General features: G+C 42.9%; 1 protein-coding gene across 9 annotated transcripts in view; it reads right to left on the bottom strand.

Moving 5' to 3' along the window:
- The window catches only part of USP6NL (USP6 N-terminal like), a 216,290-nt gene that overhangs the window by 80,983 nt on the left and 116,858 nt on the right, over positions 1–18,449 (bottom strand). For all 9 annotated transcript variants that reach the window (XM_073328781.1, XM_073328776.1, XM_073328783.1 and 6 more), the window contains one exon: positions 4,377–4,416. In XM_073328781.1, coding sequence (XP_073184882.1) covers positions 4,377–4,416 — 40 coding nt within the window. The remainder of the gene's footprint in view (positions 1–4,376; positions 4,417–18,449) is intronic.

The following is an 18,449-nucleotide window of genomic DNA, read 5'->3' as shown; positions in this document are numbered from 1 at the left end:
GACCCCAACCAAGGTCAGGACTTCATCATGCAAGGTGCTGTACAAACACATAGTAAGAACTATTAAAATCGGAAGAGTTTACAGTCTAAACAAACAAGACAGAGCAAGGAAAAACTGACACAGAGTTAGGGTTAAAAGAAAAGGAGTACTTTTGGCACCTTAGAGACTAACCAATTTATTTGAGCATGAGCTTTCGTGAGCTACAGCTCACTTCATCGGATGCATACCGTGGAAACTGCAGAAGACATTATATACACACAAAAAGAAAAGGAGTACTTGTGGCACCTTAGAGACTAACCAATTTATTAGAGCATAAGCTTTCGTGAGCTACAGCTCACTTCATCAGATGCATATCGTGGAAACTGCAGCAGACTTTATATATACACAGAGAATATGAACCAATACCTCCTCCCACCCCACTGTCCTGCTGGTAATAGCTTATCTAAAGTGATCATCAGGTGGGCCATTTCCAGCACAAATCCAGGTTTTCTCACCCTCCACCCCCCCACACAAATTCACTCTCCTGCTGGTGATAGCCCATCCAAAGTGACAACTCTTTACACAATGTGCATGACAATCAAGTTGGGCTATTTCCTGCACAAATCCAGGTTTTCTCACATCCCCCCCACCCCCATACACACACAAACTCACTCTCCTGCTGGTAATAGCTCATCCAAACTGACCACTCTTCAAGTTTAAATCCAAGTTAAACCAGAACATCTGGGGGGGGAGGGGTAGGAAAAAACAAGAGGAAACAGGCTACCTTGCATAATGACTTAGCCACTCCCAGTCTCTATTTAAGCCTAAATTAATAGTATCCAATTTGCAAATGAATTCCAATTCAGCAGTTTCTCGCTGGAGTCTGGATTTGAAGTTTTTTTGTTTTAAGATAGCGACCTTCATGTCTGTGATTGCGTGACCAGAGAGACTGAAGTGTTCTCCGACTGGTTTATGAATGTTATAATTCTTGACATCTGATTTGTGTCCATTTATTCTTTTACGTAGAGACTGTCCAGTTTGACCAATGTACATGGCAGAGGGGCATTGCTGGCACATGATGGCATATATCACATTGGTGGATGTGCAGGTGAACGAGCCTCTGATAGCGTGGCTGATGTTATTAGGCCCTGTGATGGTGTCCCCTGAATAGATATGTGGGCACAATTGGCAACGGGCTTTGTTGCAAGGATAAGTTCCTGGGTTAGTGGTTCTGTTGTGTGGTATGTGGTTGTTGGTGAGTATTTGCTTCAGGTTGCGGGGCTGTCTGTAGGCAAGGACTGGCCTGTCTCCCAAGATTTGTGAGAGTGGTCAGTTTGGATGAGCTGGTTTGAAGAGTTTGAAGAGTGGTCAGTTTGGATGAGCTATTACCAGCAGGAGAGTGAGTTTGTGTGTGTATGGGGGTGGGGGGGATGTGAGAAAACCTGGATTTGTGCAGGAAATAGCCCAACTTGATTGTCATGCACATTGTGTAAAGAGTTGTCACTTTGGATGGGCTATCACCAGCAGGAGAGTGAATTTGTGTGGGGGGGTGGAGGGTGAGAAAACCTGGATTTGTGCTGGAAATGGCCCACCTGATGATCACTTTAGATAAGCTATTACCAGCAGGACAGTGGGGTAGGAGGAGGTATTGGTTCATATTCTCTGTGTATATATAAAGTCTGCTGCAGTTTCCACGATATGCATCTGATGAAGTGAGCTGTAGCTCACGAAAGCTTATGCTCTAATAAAATGGTTAGTCTCTAAGGTGCCACAAGTACTCCTTTTCTTTTTGCGAATACAGACTAACACGGCTGTTACTCTGAAACCTGTCTATATACACACAGAGACCATGAAACAATACCTCCTCCCACCCCACTCTCCTGCTGGTAATAGCTTATCTAAAGTGATCATCAAGTTGGGCCATTTCGAGCACAAATCCAGGTTCTCTCACCCTCCGCCCCCCCCCCCCACACACACACACAAACTCACTCTCCTGCTGGCAATAGCCCATCCAAAGTGACCACTCTCTTCACAATGTGCATGATAATCAAGTTGGGCCATTTCCTGCACAAATCCAGGTTCTCTCACTCCCTCACCCCCCTCCAAAAACCACACACACAAACTCACTCTCCTGCTGGTAACAGCAGGAGAGTGAGTTTGTGTGTGTATGGGGGTGGGGGGGTGAGAAAACCTTGATTTGTGCTGGAAATGGCCCACCTTGATTATCATGCACATTGTAGGGAGAGTGGTCACTTTGGATGGGCTATTACCAGCAGGAGAGTGAGTTTGTGGGGGGGGGGAGGGGGGGGGGGGGGAGAAAACCTGGATTTGTGCTGAAAATGGCCCAACTTGATGATCACTTTAGATAAGCTATTACCAGCAGGACAGTGGGGTGGGAGGAGGTATTGTTTCATGGTCTCTGTGTGTATATAACGTCTTCTGCAGTTTCCATGGTATGCATCCGATGAAGTGAGCTGTAGCTCACGAAAGCTCATGCTCAAATAAATTGGTTAGTCTCTAAGGTGCCACAAGTACTCCTTTTCTTTTTGCGAATACAGACTAACACGGCTGCTACTCTGAAAAGAGATAGGGTTAGACACAGAGAGATGAAGTGATTTGGACATCAGAGACAGAGCCAGTTATAGAACCCAGGTCTTCAGTTCAGTATTCCATCCACTGGACCATGGTGCCTCTCCTAATTTTACCTTTTAAAACATTGCATAAATTTGAAGGTGAATTGGTTTATAACATACTTCAATGGTTTCTGGCATTTAAGCATTCAAATGACCTATGCAATGAAGTATCAAAAGCAGTTATTGAGCAGTCACACGAACCCCATCCATGTTACACAAAGAAAAGCAATTTAGGCTGTACAGTGGAACATGTATGAAGGACAGGTTGTGACCAAAGGGAAAAGAGTTTCAAATTTAACGGGAAAGAAGTAAAAGACTCCTTATGTAAACTACAAACTGGTCAAAACACCACCAATATTTGCTTCTGGGCATCACACAAGGTCAGAAATGATACAGGAAAAAGCCTGGGCAGGTCCCCACTGCCAGAGAAGTTAATTAAAAAACCCTCCATCTTTTCTTTATTATTAGCCCACAATGAACTTACATGCTAATTGCCCTATCAACTACTGTGGTAACAGACATTTCAGAGAACTAAGCGTCACTGACTGGAGTAATGCAAACCGCAGCCTCAGGCCAGCAGAGGTCAGGATATCACCAAAAGTATAACTAGAATACAATGTAATTATAAAAAGTAACTACATTTGCAACTTAACATTGGAAAGTGTACAATTAATATAGTTCCTATGCAAACACTCTGTCTGGGACAGTATTATTAAAACATGGGATATGAGAATTAGACACTATTTTCATAGCATAGCTTAAGGATACTATATATCTCATGCTTAGTTAAGTGAATCAGAGCTTCAAGTATCATATATGACAATGAAAAATAATTGTTAAGTTGTCTAATATTTGAGACCATGAACATTCATAGCCTCACACACAGCGGTGTCCTTCTGATTAAAATGAAGTTAACAATATATGCTCATTATGCTATAAATGCAATGAAACACTGCAGGAAAACAATGCAGTTTCAGGTTGCAGAAACACGCTGTCATGAACCAAGAACCACCTAGCAATGCAAAACAGACAGGGACTCGGGGATTTTTCTTCTCCTCTCATAAGCAGCACTCCTTTCTCTTACTCTCTCACACACACACTGCCCTATACTGATCCCCATCAGCTTCTCTTGGTAGCTCAGCATATTGCAATTTTCCAAAGAGACAGCTTTTAAAGGCTATGAGAGTTGCATTTGTTCAAAACACACACTCACCCCCACCTCCATGCACTAGGAGAAGCTGATCTGAGCAGCACAGAGACATTAACTTGAAAAGACAATAGTAAAGGGTATCAATTAACCAAAGGGAACTGAACTAGGGCAAGAGCCAAGTGTAACTTGAAATATTTCATTAACAGAATTGCCTTCTTATTAAGCAGCAGCTCAACATGCAGCCACATTAGGGACTTATGTTTGTCCATAATTCATCCAGGCCAGCAGAGCCTGGGATGTATGTGAAGGCAGCAATGTACAAAAAAATGCAATGACCTTTTGTGGTTAACCCAAGAGAGGTGTTAACAGTTCCAGAAGGACTTAATGGCATTAAGTCGTATATGAACAGAAATGCAGTTCAACCAAAAGTGTGATTTTTTAGAGGAGATTGCCATCCTCTAGCAGATGTGAGAAATGTGTTTCTTTCAATATGAAAGTCCATAGTATGACACTATAGCCCCCAGTTATAAAAAAACTTATACATATTATAAAGGACACACTGTCAAGTGTTGACGCTTACTTACAGTTTTAAGAGACGTGAGCATAGGACTTACCCTTTCTATTACTGCATCACGAAAAGGAAGCTCCTCTGAACTAAAAACCAAGAAAAAGATGTTAGTGCTGCTTAACTGGCACATATTCATTTTTTTCATAGGTTCTTACAAGTATGTAGTTACCGAGGTGAATGCAGAAAACCAACTGTTAACGCAAATTACTGCTAGATTTCCAGCAAGCGATCACAACAGCACAGAAGAGCATTGCAAGGGTTTGTGCAGTAAGAGAGTCCCAACAATTTTAAAAAGCAAAATACAGATGGCATAAATAGAAAGTAAGCCATCTGAATCAACATGGGTTAACCTAGCTTCAAAAATAGTGTCAAATGCTTATTAGAATACATTAAAAAAAAGTTATTTTCTGCCATGAAAAAAGCCAGTGAAATAGAATTTAAAGTCATTGTCCTACAGGATTTCTAGATGTATACTGTACAGTTTCAAATAAGTTAATGAAATCTTTTCACCCAAACAAATGTTTCTAATGAATAGCTCTGTCTTATAAAGATTAGCTAGTTCCAAAATATGGGCCCAGCAATCCTTAGTCCATTTCATATGGTTTTCAATCAATGCCAGTCCTATTTAGTAAAAATTGTTTGAGTCTACCACTTTCAGCTAAAGGACATGAAGACAGGTTCTTATTTTTTTGTATTTTACTCCGTTTCGTGACAAAGATTGACTCAAACCATCTTTGAACTAGAGGGAGAAGCTTCAATATTTCAATTACCTAGTAAACTCACTCAGATTGGTGGGAAAAGTGCATTTAGTGCTTTTAGTAGGTATCTAACCTATAAAGAGAATTCTTTCATTTCTCACCCTAATTCGAAAAGGCAGCTTGAAATCATATGAACTCAAACTGATAATTTACCACCAAAGCCTCTTTCAGGCTTTCTAGGTATATGAAACCCTCAAAAAACACAAGAGCAAAAATAATAAGGTCACTTATGTGCAATTGTACCTGAGAACAGCTCTGGACTCACAAGCGACACTACCCTTTGAACACATAGGGTAAGAGCTGAGCTGTCATGCCAAAACCCTTAGTGCTTGCAGAGCAACAGACTCAAAAAAGGGGGTCTTTATATGATTCACTATTTTAGACACCACTTATACTGTAAGGAGAAAAGGGACAAAGTTGAAAAGGTACTAATGTTTAAGCTCAATCTATCAGAAAACAAATCTATTCTTTTGCCAACCTAGTGGTCTAGATAGGGGGCCATTACATGCCAGCTCCTCCAAGTTGCACAAGGGCTAAAACAGGGGTTCTCAAACTGGGGGGAGGGTCATGAGCCCGGCCAGGTGCAGTGGCTGTCAGCCACAAGTGCCTGTTACATTAAATTAAATTCCTACATTCTTAATTTATAAGGGGGTCTCACTCAGAGGCTTGCTGTGTGGAAATGGCCACCGGTACAAAAAGTTTGAGAACCACTGGGCTAAAGGGACCCCTGCCAGAGCCAGAAGGAAATTGCAAAGGTAGTTTAAAGCCTCCTTCCACCTCTTCATTGCTCCTGCAGTCAACACAGAACTGAAGGAACACAGAGTCCAGCACAATATGATTAAGTGATGTATGGTCACATTCACTTCCTTTAAAAAATGCTGGCATTTAAAATCCGGGGTCTACATTTGAGCTGAATATTGATGAAAAAGAATTACTTTATTATTAGAGCTTGCCCAGGGAAACACCCTCTACAGAATTCCCATGTTTATGTCACATGGCTTCCAGCACACATACTGGAAACTAACGTGAAAATCCAGACAGTTAATCTTTTGAATAATATACCTACAGTAGAACAATTTGATCAATTAACTTGATAACATTTTAAAGGTATCTGAATGCCTTTCTGAAAAGAAACAGCAAGGTAACAACTTCTAACCTATTGAAAGGCAGCTTGACTATCACACGGCTGACTTGTTACTTTATGTGCACCATTATTCTATCATACAAGTTTTTCTTTATACAGTAAAAGCTGTTTTATCCAGCATACTGGGGGAATGGGGGGTGCCAGTAGGTGAAAAATTCCAATTAACTAAGAGGGAGGAAGTTTGGGTGTGGGAGGGGGCTCAGGGCAGCAGGTTGGGGCACAGGAGAGGATGCGGGGTGCTAGATCTCGGGGGTGCTCACCTCAGGTGACTCCCTGAAAGCAGCGACCTATCCCAGCTGCTCCGAGACGGTGGCCCAGCAGGCAGCTCAGTGCACTGCCTCCAACCACAGGCACCGCCCCCACAGCTCCCATTGGCTGCAATTGGGAGCTGTGGAGCTGGTGCTCGGGGCGGGGACAGCATGGGGAGCTGCTTGCTGCACCTCTGCCTAGGAGCAGCTGGGACAGGTCGCCACTTGTGGGGAGCTACCAGAGGTGAGTGCCCCCCAGATACAGCACCCTGCCCTGTGCCCCAACCCGCTGCCCCGCACCCTGTCCTGCACCCAAACTCCCTCCCAGAGCCCACGCTCTGCACCCCTTCCCACAGCCCAACCCCCTGCCAGCCCTGCACCAACTGGACTATAAACTGGAATATCCATGAAGATAAGGAATGACATTTTATGGAGCTTTCTAGTGGTGAAGTGCTGGATAAAACAACTTTTATTGTATATCAATTAAACCATATTAAAGTAGGCCCTCAATTATACTCAATATCACCTAAAATTAAACTACCTTGAATAAAATTTGTAATAAATAAATACAACTTCACTCAAAAAGAAGTGTTTTCAGGTCTTCAATCACCACCTTCATTTTCCCCAAGTGACAACTCTCAAGTGTCTTGTTCAGCTGCTGGCACCATCTGCCTGCACCCGGAGATCTGGCTTCATTTGTGTTGTATGAATATACAGTAGCTGCATTCCGCATGACCTTATGGATTACGCAAGCAACTAGTTCCAAACACACAAGAGATGCCTTTTCTCAATGCCAAGGCATATCAAAATCAGCAGCAAACAGGACAGTGTTCTAAAGTCTCCATATTTCTATGCGTCTCATATAAGACACACAGCTATTAAACCAAGCTAGTCTGGTTTGGCAGCTTAACTTTTTAGTTGTGGTTTGTTTTGGACACTAGTTTACTATGTACTGCATGTGTTCTACACTGTCCTACCTCAGTCTAGCACACCGACTAACTCTAATTTTGGCTCCACCTATAGAAATACAGCAACTGACTTACAAGGGAACTGCAATATGTAAACTTTATACAGAACTGCAGTGCTTATCCACACAAAGGAAGACAGTCAGCTGGGTCTGCTGAGTAGACGTAAGAAGGCTCCTTTCTCTTGTGAGGTGTGTGTGTGTGTGTCTCTCTCCTCTTTATAATAGATTAGTTTAGATCAGAGGTCCCCCAACTGTGAGGCACGCCCTTAGAAGAGGTGGGGAGGAATGTCCGGCGGGGAGTGCAGCAGGCATGGGCCAACCCCCATAGGGGGCAGGGAGGGAGTGCCACCCAGCCCCTCCCTGCACCCAGCCCCACTCTGGTCCCAACCCCAGTCATGTCCCTGACTCCTGGCCCTGTCCCCAGCCTCAGCACAGCTCTGCTCCTGGCCCCATACCAGCCCCCAGCCTTTGCCACTGCTCTGTTCCCAGCCCGGGGCTGAGGCCGGGAGATGCACCTAGCCGTGGGTCCGGCTGCCGGTCTCCACTGCGGCCCGGCTGCGGCCCCGCTCCTGCCCCCAGCCGTGGCCCCAGCCTCGGCCCCCTTAGCCTTGTCCGCTTTCCTCTCCTCCCTCCCGCTCCAGGCCACAGCCTGGGGGAGGGAGGATGCAACCCTCAAAAGTTTGGGGACCGCTAGTTTAGATAAACTGATGAACAAATTAAAACTTAATCCTTTAATGATGGGCTTGAACAATAATATACCTAGCACCTTGATAGCACATTAGAACATCGAAGCTCTGTACAAATACTAAAAAATCCTCATGACCACTCTCTGAGATATTATTCCCATTTGGCAGATGGGAAACTGAAGTAGAGACATTGAATGACTTGCCTAAGGCTTCAAAGTGAATCAGTGGATTGGAACTCAGGACTTCATAGGCGCTGGTCCTACATTCAAGTCCACTACATCACACTGCCCATGCACATATACCAACAAAAAAGTCTATCACTAAAGGGTTGGAGAAAGGCACACAGCTGATGAGCTCCCTCATCCCTTAGGATATTAAATAAAAATCAGTGAACTCCCCTTTTCTCAATATGTTTTGTAAGTAATGGGGCTAATAAACTTGAATATAAGAAGCCACTTGTTAGGATCAGAGATAAGGAAATAGTGGTCATAACTGAACCTAATTTTATTACCTTCTTTTTTTATTTTTTTATTACCTTCTTTGCATATCAATTTGTGGCTTTTTTGTCTTTCAAAGTTGTTTAAAGCTGCATTCTTCTATTTTTAGATCAGTGCACACTGTCCAGTAATAATGTGAATTCCTAAATTAAATATTATCCTCCATCTATTTTCTACCTTGTGAAAACAACTTTAAATAGTTATAGTAATATGGATATGGGGAATATGGAGAGGGAGGGAAAGAGTATCAGGCTTTAATATAAACACCTTCAAGACATGCTACTTGATATTCAAAGAGGGAACCAGGAAGAAAATCTTTAGCCATGACAAATTTAACACACATCTAGAATAAGGATTTAATAGCAGCAAAAGCTTAAGTCTTTTATTCTCTGTAAAAAGGATCCACCGAATTGCACTGTACAGTCAGCTTAAATGGGCAGAAATTAAAGGTCATTACACCTGGATGTATTTTTTGTCCAAACATACATAAAGAGAAGGGCGTGGTGTACTGGTCTAGGCATAAGACTGGGATCCAGGAACTCCAGAGCTCTAATCTGGGCTCTGACACAGACTTACTCTGTAGCAATGGCCAAGTCACTTATTCCCATCTACAGAATTGGAATACTACCACCTCCCTGCCTCATAGAAACATTGAGGATTAGTTCATCTTTGCAGAGTGTGCACATGAAAAATACTACATCACACCAAAGAAACCATATTTATTTTTGAGCAATACAAAAGTTTTGCTGGCAAATGCACATTTCTATTAGGTTTGAAGTGATGAATGAAATTAGATCTTTCAATTTATTATGGCCTGTAAGGGGCTGGTGCAGGGTTTCATACATCTTTCAAAATACAGAGACCCTCACATTACTCATAAGTTGTCTAATATAAAATTGTTTGCATATTTTATAACACTTTACAACATTATAACCACAGATATATGTGTTTGGCCATTATTACAATAAGCTGCATATAGTAATTAGCAAGCTCCAGTGCCAGTGAAATAAGTCAAAAAAGCTGCTGTCTCAAAACAAAAGGAAAGAGTATGAATTCTTAGACTATAACTGAATACAACCTACTGCCTCTCTTTAGCAAACTCATATACAGCTCCACTGTTACAGTTTAAAGCACAATGTAAACAATATAATTGTATATATTTTATTAATAAATAATAATCATAATAATACAGTAGACTTCACCCCATTCAGTCATCAGGTTTGTTTGATCTTCCAAATTCAAAGTTGTTTGTTTAACCCTAAAGGACCAAATTCACCACTAGCACAGGCCAGTACACAATTTGGCTCAAGGTGTTGTGACAGAGTTCCTCGTCTGCCTTGGTGGGCCCTGTGCTTATTGGTGGATTTGCTTGCCTCAGAGATTCACGGCAGCTCACAGTTTGGCCACTTTTGCTAGTGGCTCAAACCTGCCGTTCACTCAGCTAACCTCATCACTGACCAGCATGGGGAAAAGGAAGGAGAACAATCCCAGCAGTCTCTGCTGATCCACCGAGTGTGTCGGGGGACAGGCCAGGGACCTTCCCCTCTGGTGGAACCCACAGTCCAGGTCAACTCCTCTGGTATCCAATGTGGGGGGACAAGAGGAACCCAGGCCCACCCTCTACTCTGGGTTCCAGTCCAGGGCCCTATGGATCACAGCTGTCTACCATGCTTCCTGTAACAGCTGTGTGACAGCTGCAACTCCCTGGGCTACTTCCCCCTGGCCTCCTTCCAACACCTTCTCTATCCTCACCACAGGACCTTCCTCCTGATGCCAGATAGCGTTTGTACTCCATAGTCCTCCAACAGCATGCCCTCTCAGTTCCCACTCCTTGAGTGCCCCTCACAGACTGAAGTGAAGTCCTTTTTAAACCAGCTAGGCTGGTGCCCTGATTACCCTGCTTGTCTTAATAGATTCTAGCAGCTTCTTAATTGGCTCCAGGTGTCCTAATTAGCCTGCCTGCCTTAATTGGTTCCAGCAAATTCCTGATTGTTCTGGAACCACCCCTGTTACTTTACCAAGGGAAAAGGGACCTGCTTAATCAGTGTAGCTGTTGCACCATGTTTGCTGTATGAGCGCACTGCACCAAATCAATACTAAAGGAATTGGCTTTAAAAATGTAATGAACATTTTGAATACTCCAATTTAGGAATAAAATTGTAGTAATAATTGGATTTATATATCATCTTTCATTCTGAAGGATCCCAAAGCTCTTTATAAACTTCACTGATATATAGCATACTGAAATGCAGTCATGTCTGGGAGAGAGGGCTACAGCCAGGCCAAATAGCACACAGTGTGGAGGTAGGGGAACGCTGGCTGGGAACGCTGGCCAGGAACACCAGATCACATCTTTACTTGTACCTAAGTTGCTATAGGGTCTTCAGTGTCCATGCATGGTCGACAAGATCCTGGTTTTTTAGACTGTTTCTGAAAGACCTTCTGTGTATGGTACATAGTTTATCTGTTTTAGAAATATGAAGGACTGAATTTATTCTCTCAGGATTCAACTTGATGGTTCTAGGGAGTATAAGCATTTCAAAACTGATGTTTAGACCACTAACCATCCCTCCAGATTGAGATAGGGAATGCTTAAATAGGGAACGCTGAAAATCAAAGTTCTAAACTACAGAAAAGGAGGACATATCTATTTCCAAAAGACATACTGTGACAGGGTTGGGCCAGATGGCTACAGGAGAGTGATAGAAGGCCCCAATCCCACTCAGATCCTTCACACCAGGAAGGCTAGGCTCCAATGCAGAGGGAATGGAGGGTGGGTTGTGGGTTTGCATCATATCTCCAAGAACGACAGCTACAGTAAGTAACCGTTTCTTCTGCTTCGAGTTGATGGTCCCTCGACCAAAAATTTGAATACCTCGGCACCTCAGGTAAGCGGCCACTGGCACTATGCACTTTGTGAATACTCTTGCGGCTGATGAGAGACCAAATGGCAGCGCTGTGAATTGGAAATGGTGCTGGCTCAGCACAAAAAGGAGGAAGCGCCTGTGCCCTGGGAAAATAGAAATATGCGTCCTTCAAGTTGAGGGTGGTGTACCACCTCCAGGATGGGAATAATGGAGGCCAGAGAGACCATGCAAAACTAACTTCTTGAGAGACTTGTTGAGGTGGCACAGGTCCAGAATGGGTCTGAGGCCCCCTTTTGCTTTTGGGATTAGGAAATAGTGGGAGTAGAAACCTTTCCCCTTCAAGTCTGGAGGGACCTCCCTTACCGCCCCCAGCCGTAGGAGGTTCTCGACCTCTTGAACAAGGAGTTGCTCGTGAGAAGAGTCCCTGAAGAGGGATGGGGAAAGGGTGTGGTAGGGAGGGGTGGCCACGAACTGCAGGGTACAGACTGAAGATTTTATGTCAAGCACCCAATGGTCTGAGGTCAGCCATGACCAGGCCGACCAAAAGGGGCGCAGGCTATTGAGGAAAGAGCAGGGGGGTGGATCCTGGGAAGTGACAGGGGCACATCCTCAAAATGCCAGCTTCTGGCTTTCTTGGCCTCTAGAAGAACCAGGCTGGGCAGAGGAATGAGAAGATGAAGGGTAATGCCATTTAAATCCTTTGTCTCTGTCCTTCTTCCTGTAGGAACTAGACCAGGGGATGCCCCAGGACCTCAATGGAGGTGGGGTACAGAACAACTTTCTAGCCTGCTGAGGGGTGCGTAGGTCCAACGAACGATGGGTGGCATGGTAGCATTAAGGCCGTGAAGCCGTGCATCAGTCAGCTCCGAAAAGAGCCCTGCTCCTTCAAACGGGAGGTCCTGAAGGCTAGTCTGCATCTCCTGGGACAGTCGGGAGGATTGTAACCAGGAGCTGTGCCTTGTGACCAACACAGAGGCGACTACCCTGACCGACGAGTCCGTAGCATCCCAGGCCATCTGGAGGGCGCCTCTCAGGTGTCCTGTGCCTTGTAGGTGGAAACCTTGGCATCAGGGACCTGTCTCTTCTAACCGGGGACCGAGGCTGCGGTGATGTGGTCCGGTGATCGGGGACACTCCACTGCTTTAGAGGGTGGTCCCATAACTGGCTTGCCCGTAGATGCAGGGGCCTTAGCCGGGTCCATCACATGGCTTGGCCTCTGCGGTGCCGGACAACCTACTTGGCTGCTGGGCCCGCTTTGAGCACAGATGACCCTGCTAAGGGCCGGGACCCCCCGCCACTCTCAGGAGTCAGAGGTGAGTCCCTGGCTGGGAAGGGGAACGGTGCCAGGCGTGGAGTCCAATCAAGAGGGCTCCGAGGTAGGACGAAGCACAGCCTTCATGGAGGGCCCTCAAGCAGATATCCCGCTCCTTTTGAGTTCGAGGGTGAACGTTTTTGTAGATCCTGCACTTGTCCTTTCTGTGGAACTCCCCCAAATATTTTAAACAGCTCTCGTGGGGGTCACTAATGGGACTCTAACTACTAGTCTAACACTTAATGGTCCAAGTATCTATCAACCGAAAATAAAGGAGACAGAACAATGGACTGTAAGAACTGCTAACGCTCTTGCAATGGAAGACAAGGCGCTCTGACTAACCGTCATGGGCGGTAAGAAGGAACTGAGAGGCCGTAGGGTCAGTGGTGCCTGGTATACCAAAGCATGAGCATGGCATTACAGCCGACCCTATAGATACTGCAAAGGCAAAAATCTCTGATGACTGTGCACGTGAGTGCACACACACCTACAATGGAATTGACATGACCAAGCACTCGAAGAACAACATTAACCTTTTGGACTGAAATTTTGAGGTCTGTGCAGAGACCTAGAGCAGAAGGTTCAATTCTGATCCTCACATTAACAAAAAGAATGACAAAGTGAGGGATTTCACAAGCAACCAATATGATCATGAAGTAAAATTTCAGAGAGCTAAATATGCACAGATTTGATAAGAGATTAGAAGCAGCAGCAATGTAAGTCTGCAAATATTTGATGGATGGAAAAACAAAGGTGGGAAATTGAGTTATTTAGTGTGGTATATGAGGGTAAAACTAGCATAAATATGATAAAAAAATTAAATATATGAGGAAAAACATCCTTAGACTGAGCTATATATTGGGCTGTGGTATACCTAGCCAAAGAGAAAAAGCAGAATTTCCAATATTTAGGACTTTTACATCACGGCTGGACAAAATATTAGTAATTATACCTTAGGGGAAAATGCCTGCATCGTCAGACATATTGACTAAGTTATCTAATAGAATCAAAAAGGTAAAAGAGAAAAAGATCTATGACACACAAAAGTCGTCAAAAGAGTGATACTTAGTATAAAAATACTATGATATTTAGCAGTAGGATATATTCTTGTTTTGTGTATGCAAACATGTCACCCTTTCCTAATAGCTTTCAAACCGATGTCCTATAATGTGAAATGAGCCAATAACAAAATATTCTAGAGCTGCTGATCTCCATTAAAGAATTAACTGACATTGTCATACATAAGGTAACTAAAACTACTAGTATAAATCAGAGTTTATCATATGAAATCTTACATGGGATGAGTTTTGATATTTATCACTGCATTAAATTATTGTAAACAGAATGTGTCAGAAAATAAAAACAGACCTTTAAAATGAACCAGAAGATACCAATTACTTTTACAAATAGGAATAAAACAATGCATTAATTTTACATTTGTTCAGCCCCATCTTTAAATTGTTCTACCCTTATATAGAGTACATCTAAATGTTAATTTTGTTTGTGTTTCTTTCCCACACACACACACCATTATTTTAAGTCCAGTGCTGAGCTCAGAACAAAAACCAAGATATCCTTTTGTATAACAAAATTAATTTGGAGGTGGGTAAGGAGGTAGCTTTGTGGATGTTTATGGAGAATGCCTCCCAAATAAGTAATGGGTAACATGGGTCAGTGCTGTGCATATCCACCTTTAAGTCCCTCCTCAAAACTCTTTGTTGCCATGACGCTACACAAAACTTGACAACAGTTAGACTGCTGGTGTGTATGACCAATGCTTATCAGCAATATGGCTTTGTGCTGTCCTGTCTGTATCCATCTGCTGTCTCAGACTTTATGTAATGAGTGAAGAAATGGTACACAAAGTTATTGAGGATACCATAAGAAGAAAACATAAGGAAAATCCATCCTGAGACACAGATTTTCCTTCTCACTTAAGGTAGGCAGATAACTAGGGCCCTACCAAATTCACGGCCATGAAAAACATGTCACAGACCATGGAATCTCGTCTCCCCACCCATGAAATTTGGTATTTTGTGTGCTTTTACCCTATACTATACAGGTTTCGTTGGGGAAGGGGGGGGGGGAGACCAACATTTCTCAAATTAGGGGTCCTGACCAAAAAGGAAGTTGCAGGTGGGTCACAAGGTTATTTTAAGGGGTCACGGTATTGCCACCCTTACTTCTGTGCTGACTTGAGTGCTGGGCGGCATACCATACCATGCTACCCCTACTTTTGCACTGTTGCTGGCAGTGGCTCTGCCTTCAGAGCTGGGCTCCTGGCCAGAAGCCGTCACTCTCCAGCTGCTCAGCTCTGAAGGCAGTGCCGCCGCCAGCAGCAGCGCAGAAGTAAGCGTAGCCGTACCGCAACCCCCCCCTCAATAACATTGCGACCTCTCCCACAACTCCTTTTTGGATCAGGACCCGTACAATTACAACACCGTGAAGTTTCAGATTTAAATAGCTGAAATCGTGAAAATTTACCCCCTTTTAAAATCTGATGACCGTGAAATTGACCAAAATGGACCGTGAATTTGGTAGGCCCTACAGATAACAGTAGAAAGAGGTGGAACAATGTCCTGAATGCTATCCTTCTGATCCTGAAGGAACTGGACATAGAGATACTAGCTATCATCCACAAGACGGTTAGGAACAGACTCAAACTTGACAAAGAAGGTGCTTTTGGAGGGGCAATAGTGACCATTAAAGAATTTTCCAAAGTAGCCAGAACTAGAATTCACCTTGCAGCACCCATTTCTCACCACCTTTCAGTCTACAACAAAATGCTGATTTCAGAAATGGGTGCAATACTACTGCAAAGGAAAGATGTGTGCCATATGCATTCAGAATCTTCAAACACAGAAGCTTAAAACAATTGTTTATTAAAAGGAAAGGATGTGTGATGCAGCTGTCATTATTCTATAAGAATGTAGATGTACAGATCAAAGCTCATCCTCCATTTTGGAAAGCAGGGTCCTGTACTACAAGAGGCATGGCTGAAGTTTACAGCATGTGCACTATTGCTATATTATGCAATATTTAAATAAAAATAATTGGTTGTTAAAATACAAAGTTATCCATATCCGAACACCATCATCACATCCAGAGGTTTGCACAATTTGAAAATGCCTTGAGTGACATTATTCTGCATGCTCCAGAGTTCAGAATTCAGTCAGACTTGCTGCTTAATTTTAAAACAGGAATGATAATAATTAAGAAAAAATGATACAGATGGTTTCGTGACCTGAAGCTTGTACATCTTCAAGAGTATTTGTATATTATACTGTTAGTTATGTTTTGTAATCCTTCTAAAATATGCAATAAAAATATTTTTTTTAAAAACTGCTGAATGCCTTTGAAATCACCAAAAATATCTTTTCTTGTATTAGTAAAATGAATCTTGAAATTTATTTTGACTTTCCATTACTAACCTAAGAAAAAAACTTCCACTATGCTCATTTTAAAAAAAGCTTGACTGCACAATAGGTTATAAAGGCCAAAAGGTTAATTGGAGCTGAATTTGCTTTTTAACAGCACTTCCCCTACAATTTCACCAGTGCTGATTAGCAATGCATAATTTCAGAGAGTAGAATCAATCTAGGGAAATGCATCACATATTATAAGGCAGAATTCATGGTACACTATGTAAGGTTGTGTTACAACTTTGATAATAATTCCCTATTCTCAGGAGTAAAAAAAAAACTTCGTAAGAAAATAAAATCTCTGCCAGTCAAACTCCCATATACAAGGCCTCAAAGAGAATTTACAAAAATAAATTAAAAATTAAGTTTTGAACTCTAAATTTGTTTGAGGGTCTGCCTGAGGCGGAGATTACTCGGATCTCCCAAGAGAAGTGGGAGTCAAGTCACTATCTTGACTGACAGGCCTGACCCTTCCTCACATGCAGATGAGGAGGAAAACCCTGACAGAAAGCCTGGATGCGAGGCAGAAATACCAGTAATGTAACAAGATTTGAATTCATAATTAATCTTTGTAAACAACCAACATTTCACTGATATTTTTTAGTACACAGGCACAATTTGGTGCCACTTGAGTTCATTAATGCCTGGCTGGGCCCAGGAATTGAAGGATATTGGTTATGCCTCACCATAAACTATGGCTTTATCACATTTTCCAAAAACCTTACTTAATGTTAATACAGCTTTCCTAGTACACCAAGTTAATACAGCTTTGGTGTATGGGTTTTTCTATTTATTTCTACCTCCAAGATCAATTAAAGTTACAGTACTTCCATTTTTAATATTACTCAATGCAAAGCTGCAGCAGCCTGGTTTTCATCTTCAATTTATATTCTCCTGTAAATCTCTACTACTTTTATATGCCTCACTATAACACACAAAACATGTTTGACATCCAAATTCAAGTCAGTGAGACCAGCTGCATGAATAAGGGTTTGCAGGACCCAGGTCCATGATTGCTTTTGGAAGCCATGGTGTTATTCTGAGCTATGTAGAAGTGATCTTGGGAATGTATAAATGATGGAGCGATGGTATTAAAAGGAACTAATGTTTTAGGGACTAAAGACAATATTCCAACAAGGCCAATGCATAAATAAACTGAAATGAAAAGAAGAAAAAAACCAACATTATGCTTATCAAATGTTTCCTACTGACATTACATAGCTAGATTAAAAAAAAATCAATGCCTTCATTTGGAGGCATTTAATGGAGTATCTAACAGTTCTTGATTGAAATCCATTTTTTTGCTTCATTATTTTCATTTTTGCCGCCTGCTGCAAAAATGCATTAGGCAACTAATAAAAATTCAACACACATAAAGAATACAGTTTGATGGGGAAAAAAATGGGTACACATCAGTCTCTTAGTGAGAGAAAAAGTACTGATCTCTGCTGCCTGATGTATGCCCCAGGCAAAGCAATAATCTCCAGCATTAGCAAACTATTCTGAAACATGTTCAGTATTTTAACAGACTCTTAGAATAAAGAGAATAAAACTATGAGCCAAAAGCTCAGCTGTTGTAAACTGGTACAGCTCCACTGAAATCAATACTTGAACTAAATAGAGCTGCCTCAGTTTACAAAAGCTGAGAATCTGGTCCAAGGACCTAAATTTCAATGTTCCAATACCAAATGATAGACTTCTAATTTTAAAAAAAGTTTGTACAAATGTGCACTTTCCAGAATCAGCCCCAAACAATGCTTGACTCCAACACCTTGGTGCTACTTGCAGTCATGGGAGGCAGGTACTGAAGGCCAGGGTAGGCTAAGCCTCCCCTAACCCATGCTGTGGCCCCCCCTTCAGTCCCCCTCTCCCATGAAGCCAGCAACCTGGAGCTCAGGGCTCGGGCCAGCTTGGGCTGGGACTCCTCCGGCCATGGGGCACTCGGGGCTCTGGTCATGGCAAGAGGGGGGATTGGGGCTCCAGCAGGTGGGGGCGGGGCCTTGGGCAGAAGGGGCAGGGCCAGGGGGTTAGCCTCCCCAAGGGGGGAGTTCACCCGCCACCCATGCTTGCAGAACAAATATAGTGGTCTCTGCCCTGCAGCGTTATACTTCAATTTCAGACACGACAATGGGTGACAGCAACAAAGTGAGAGATGGGGTGAGGAAAAAAACAAGTTAAGGGACGCTTAAAGCAGGTAAGATTAAGTTTATTATTACTT

The sequence above is a fragment of the Lepidochelys kempii genome, chromosome 1 (assembly GCF_965140265.1).
Source record: "Lepidochelys kempii isolate rLepKem1 chromosome 1, rLepKem1.hap2, whole genome shotgun sequence".
Classification (NCBI taxonomy): domain Eukaryota; kingdom Metazoa; phylum Chordata; order Testudines; family Cheloniidae; genus Lepidochelys; species Lepidochelys kempii.
Note: the sequence above shows the minus strand (reverse complement) of the source record. Positions and strands in the feature narration are given on the sequence as shown.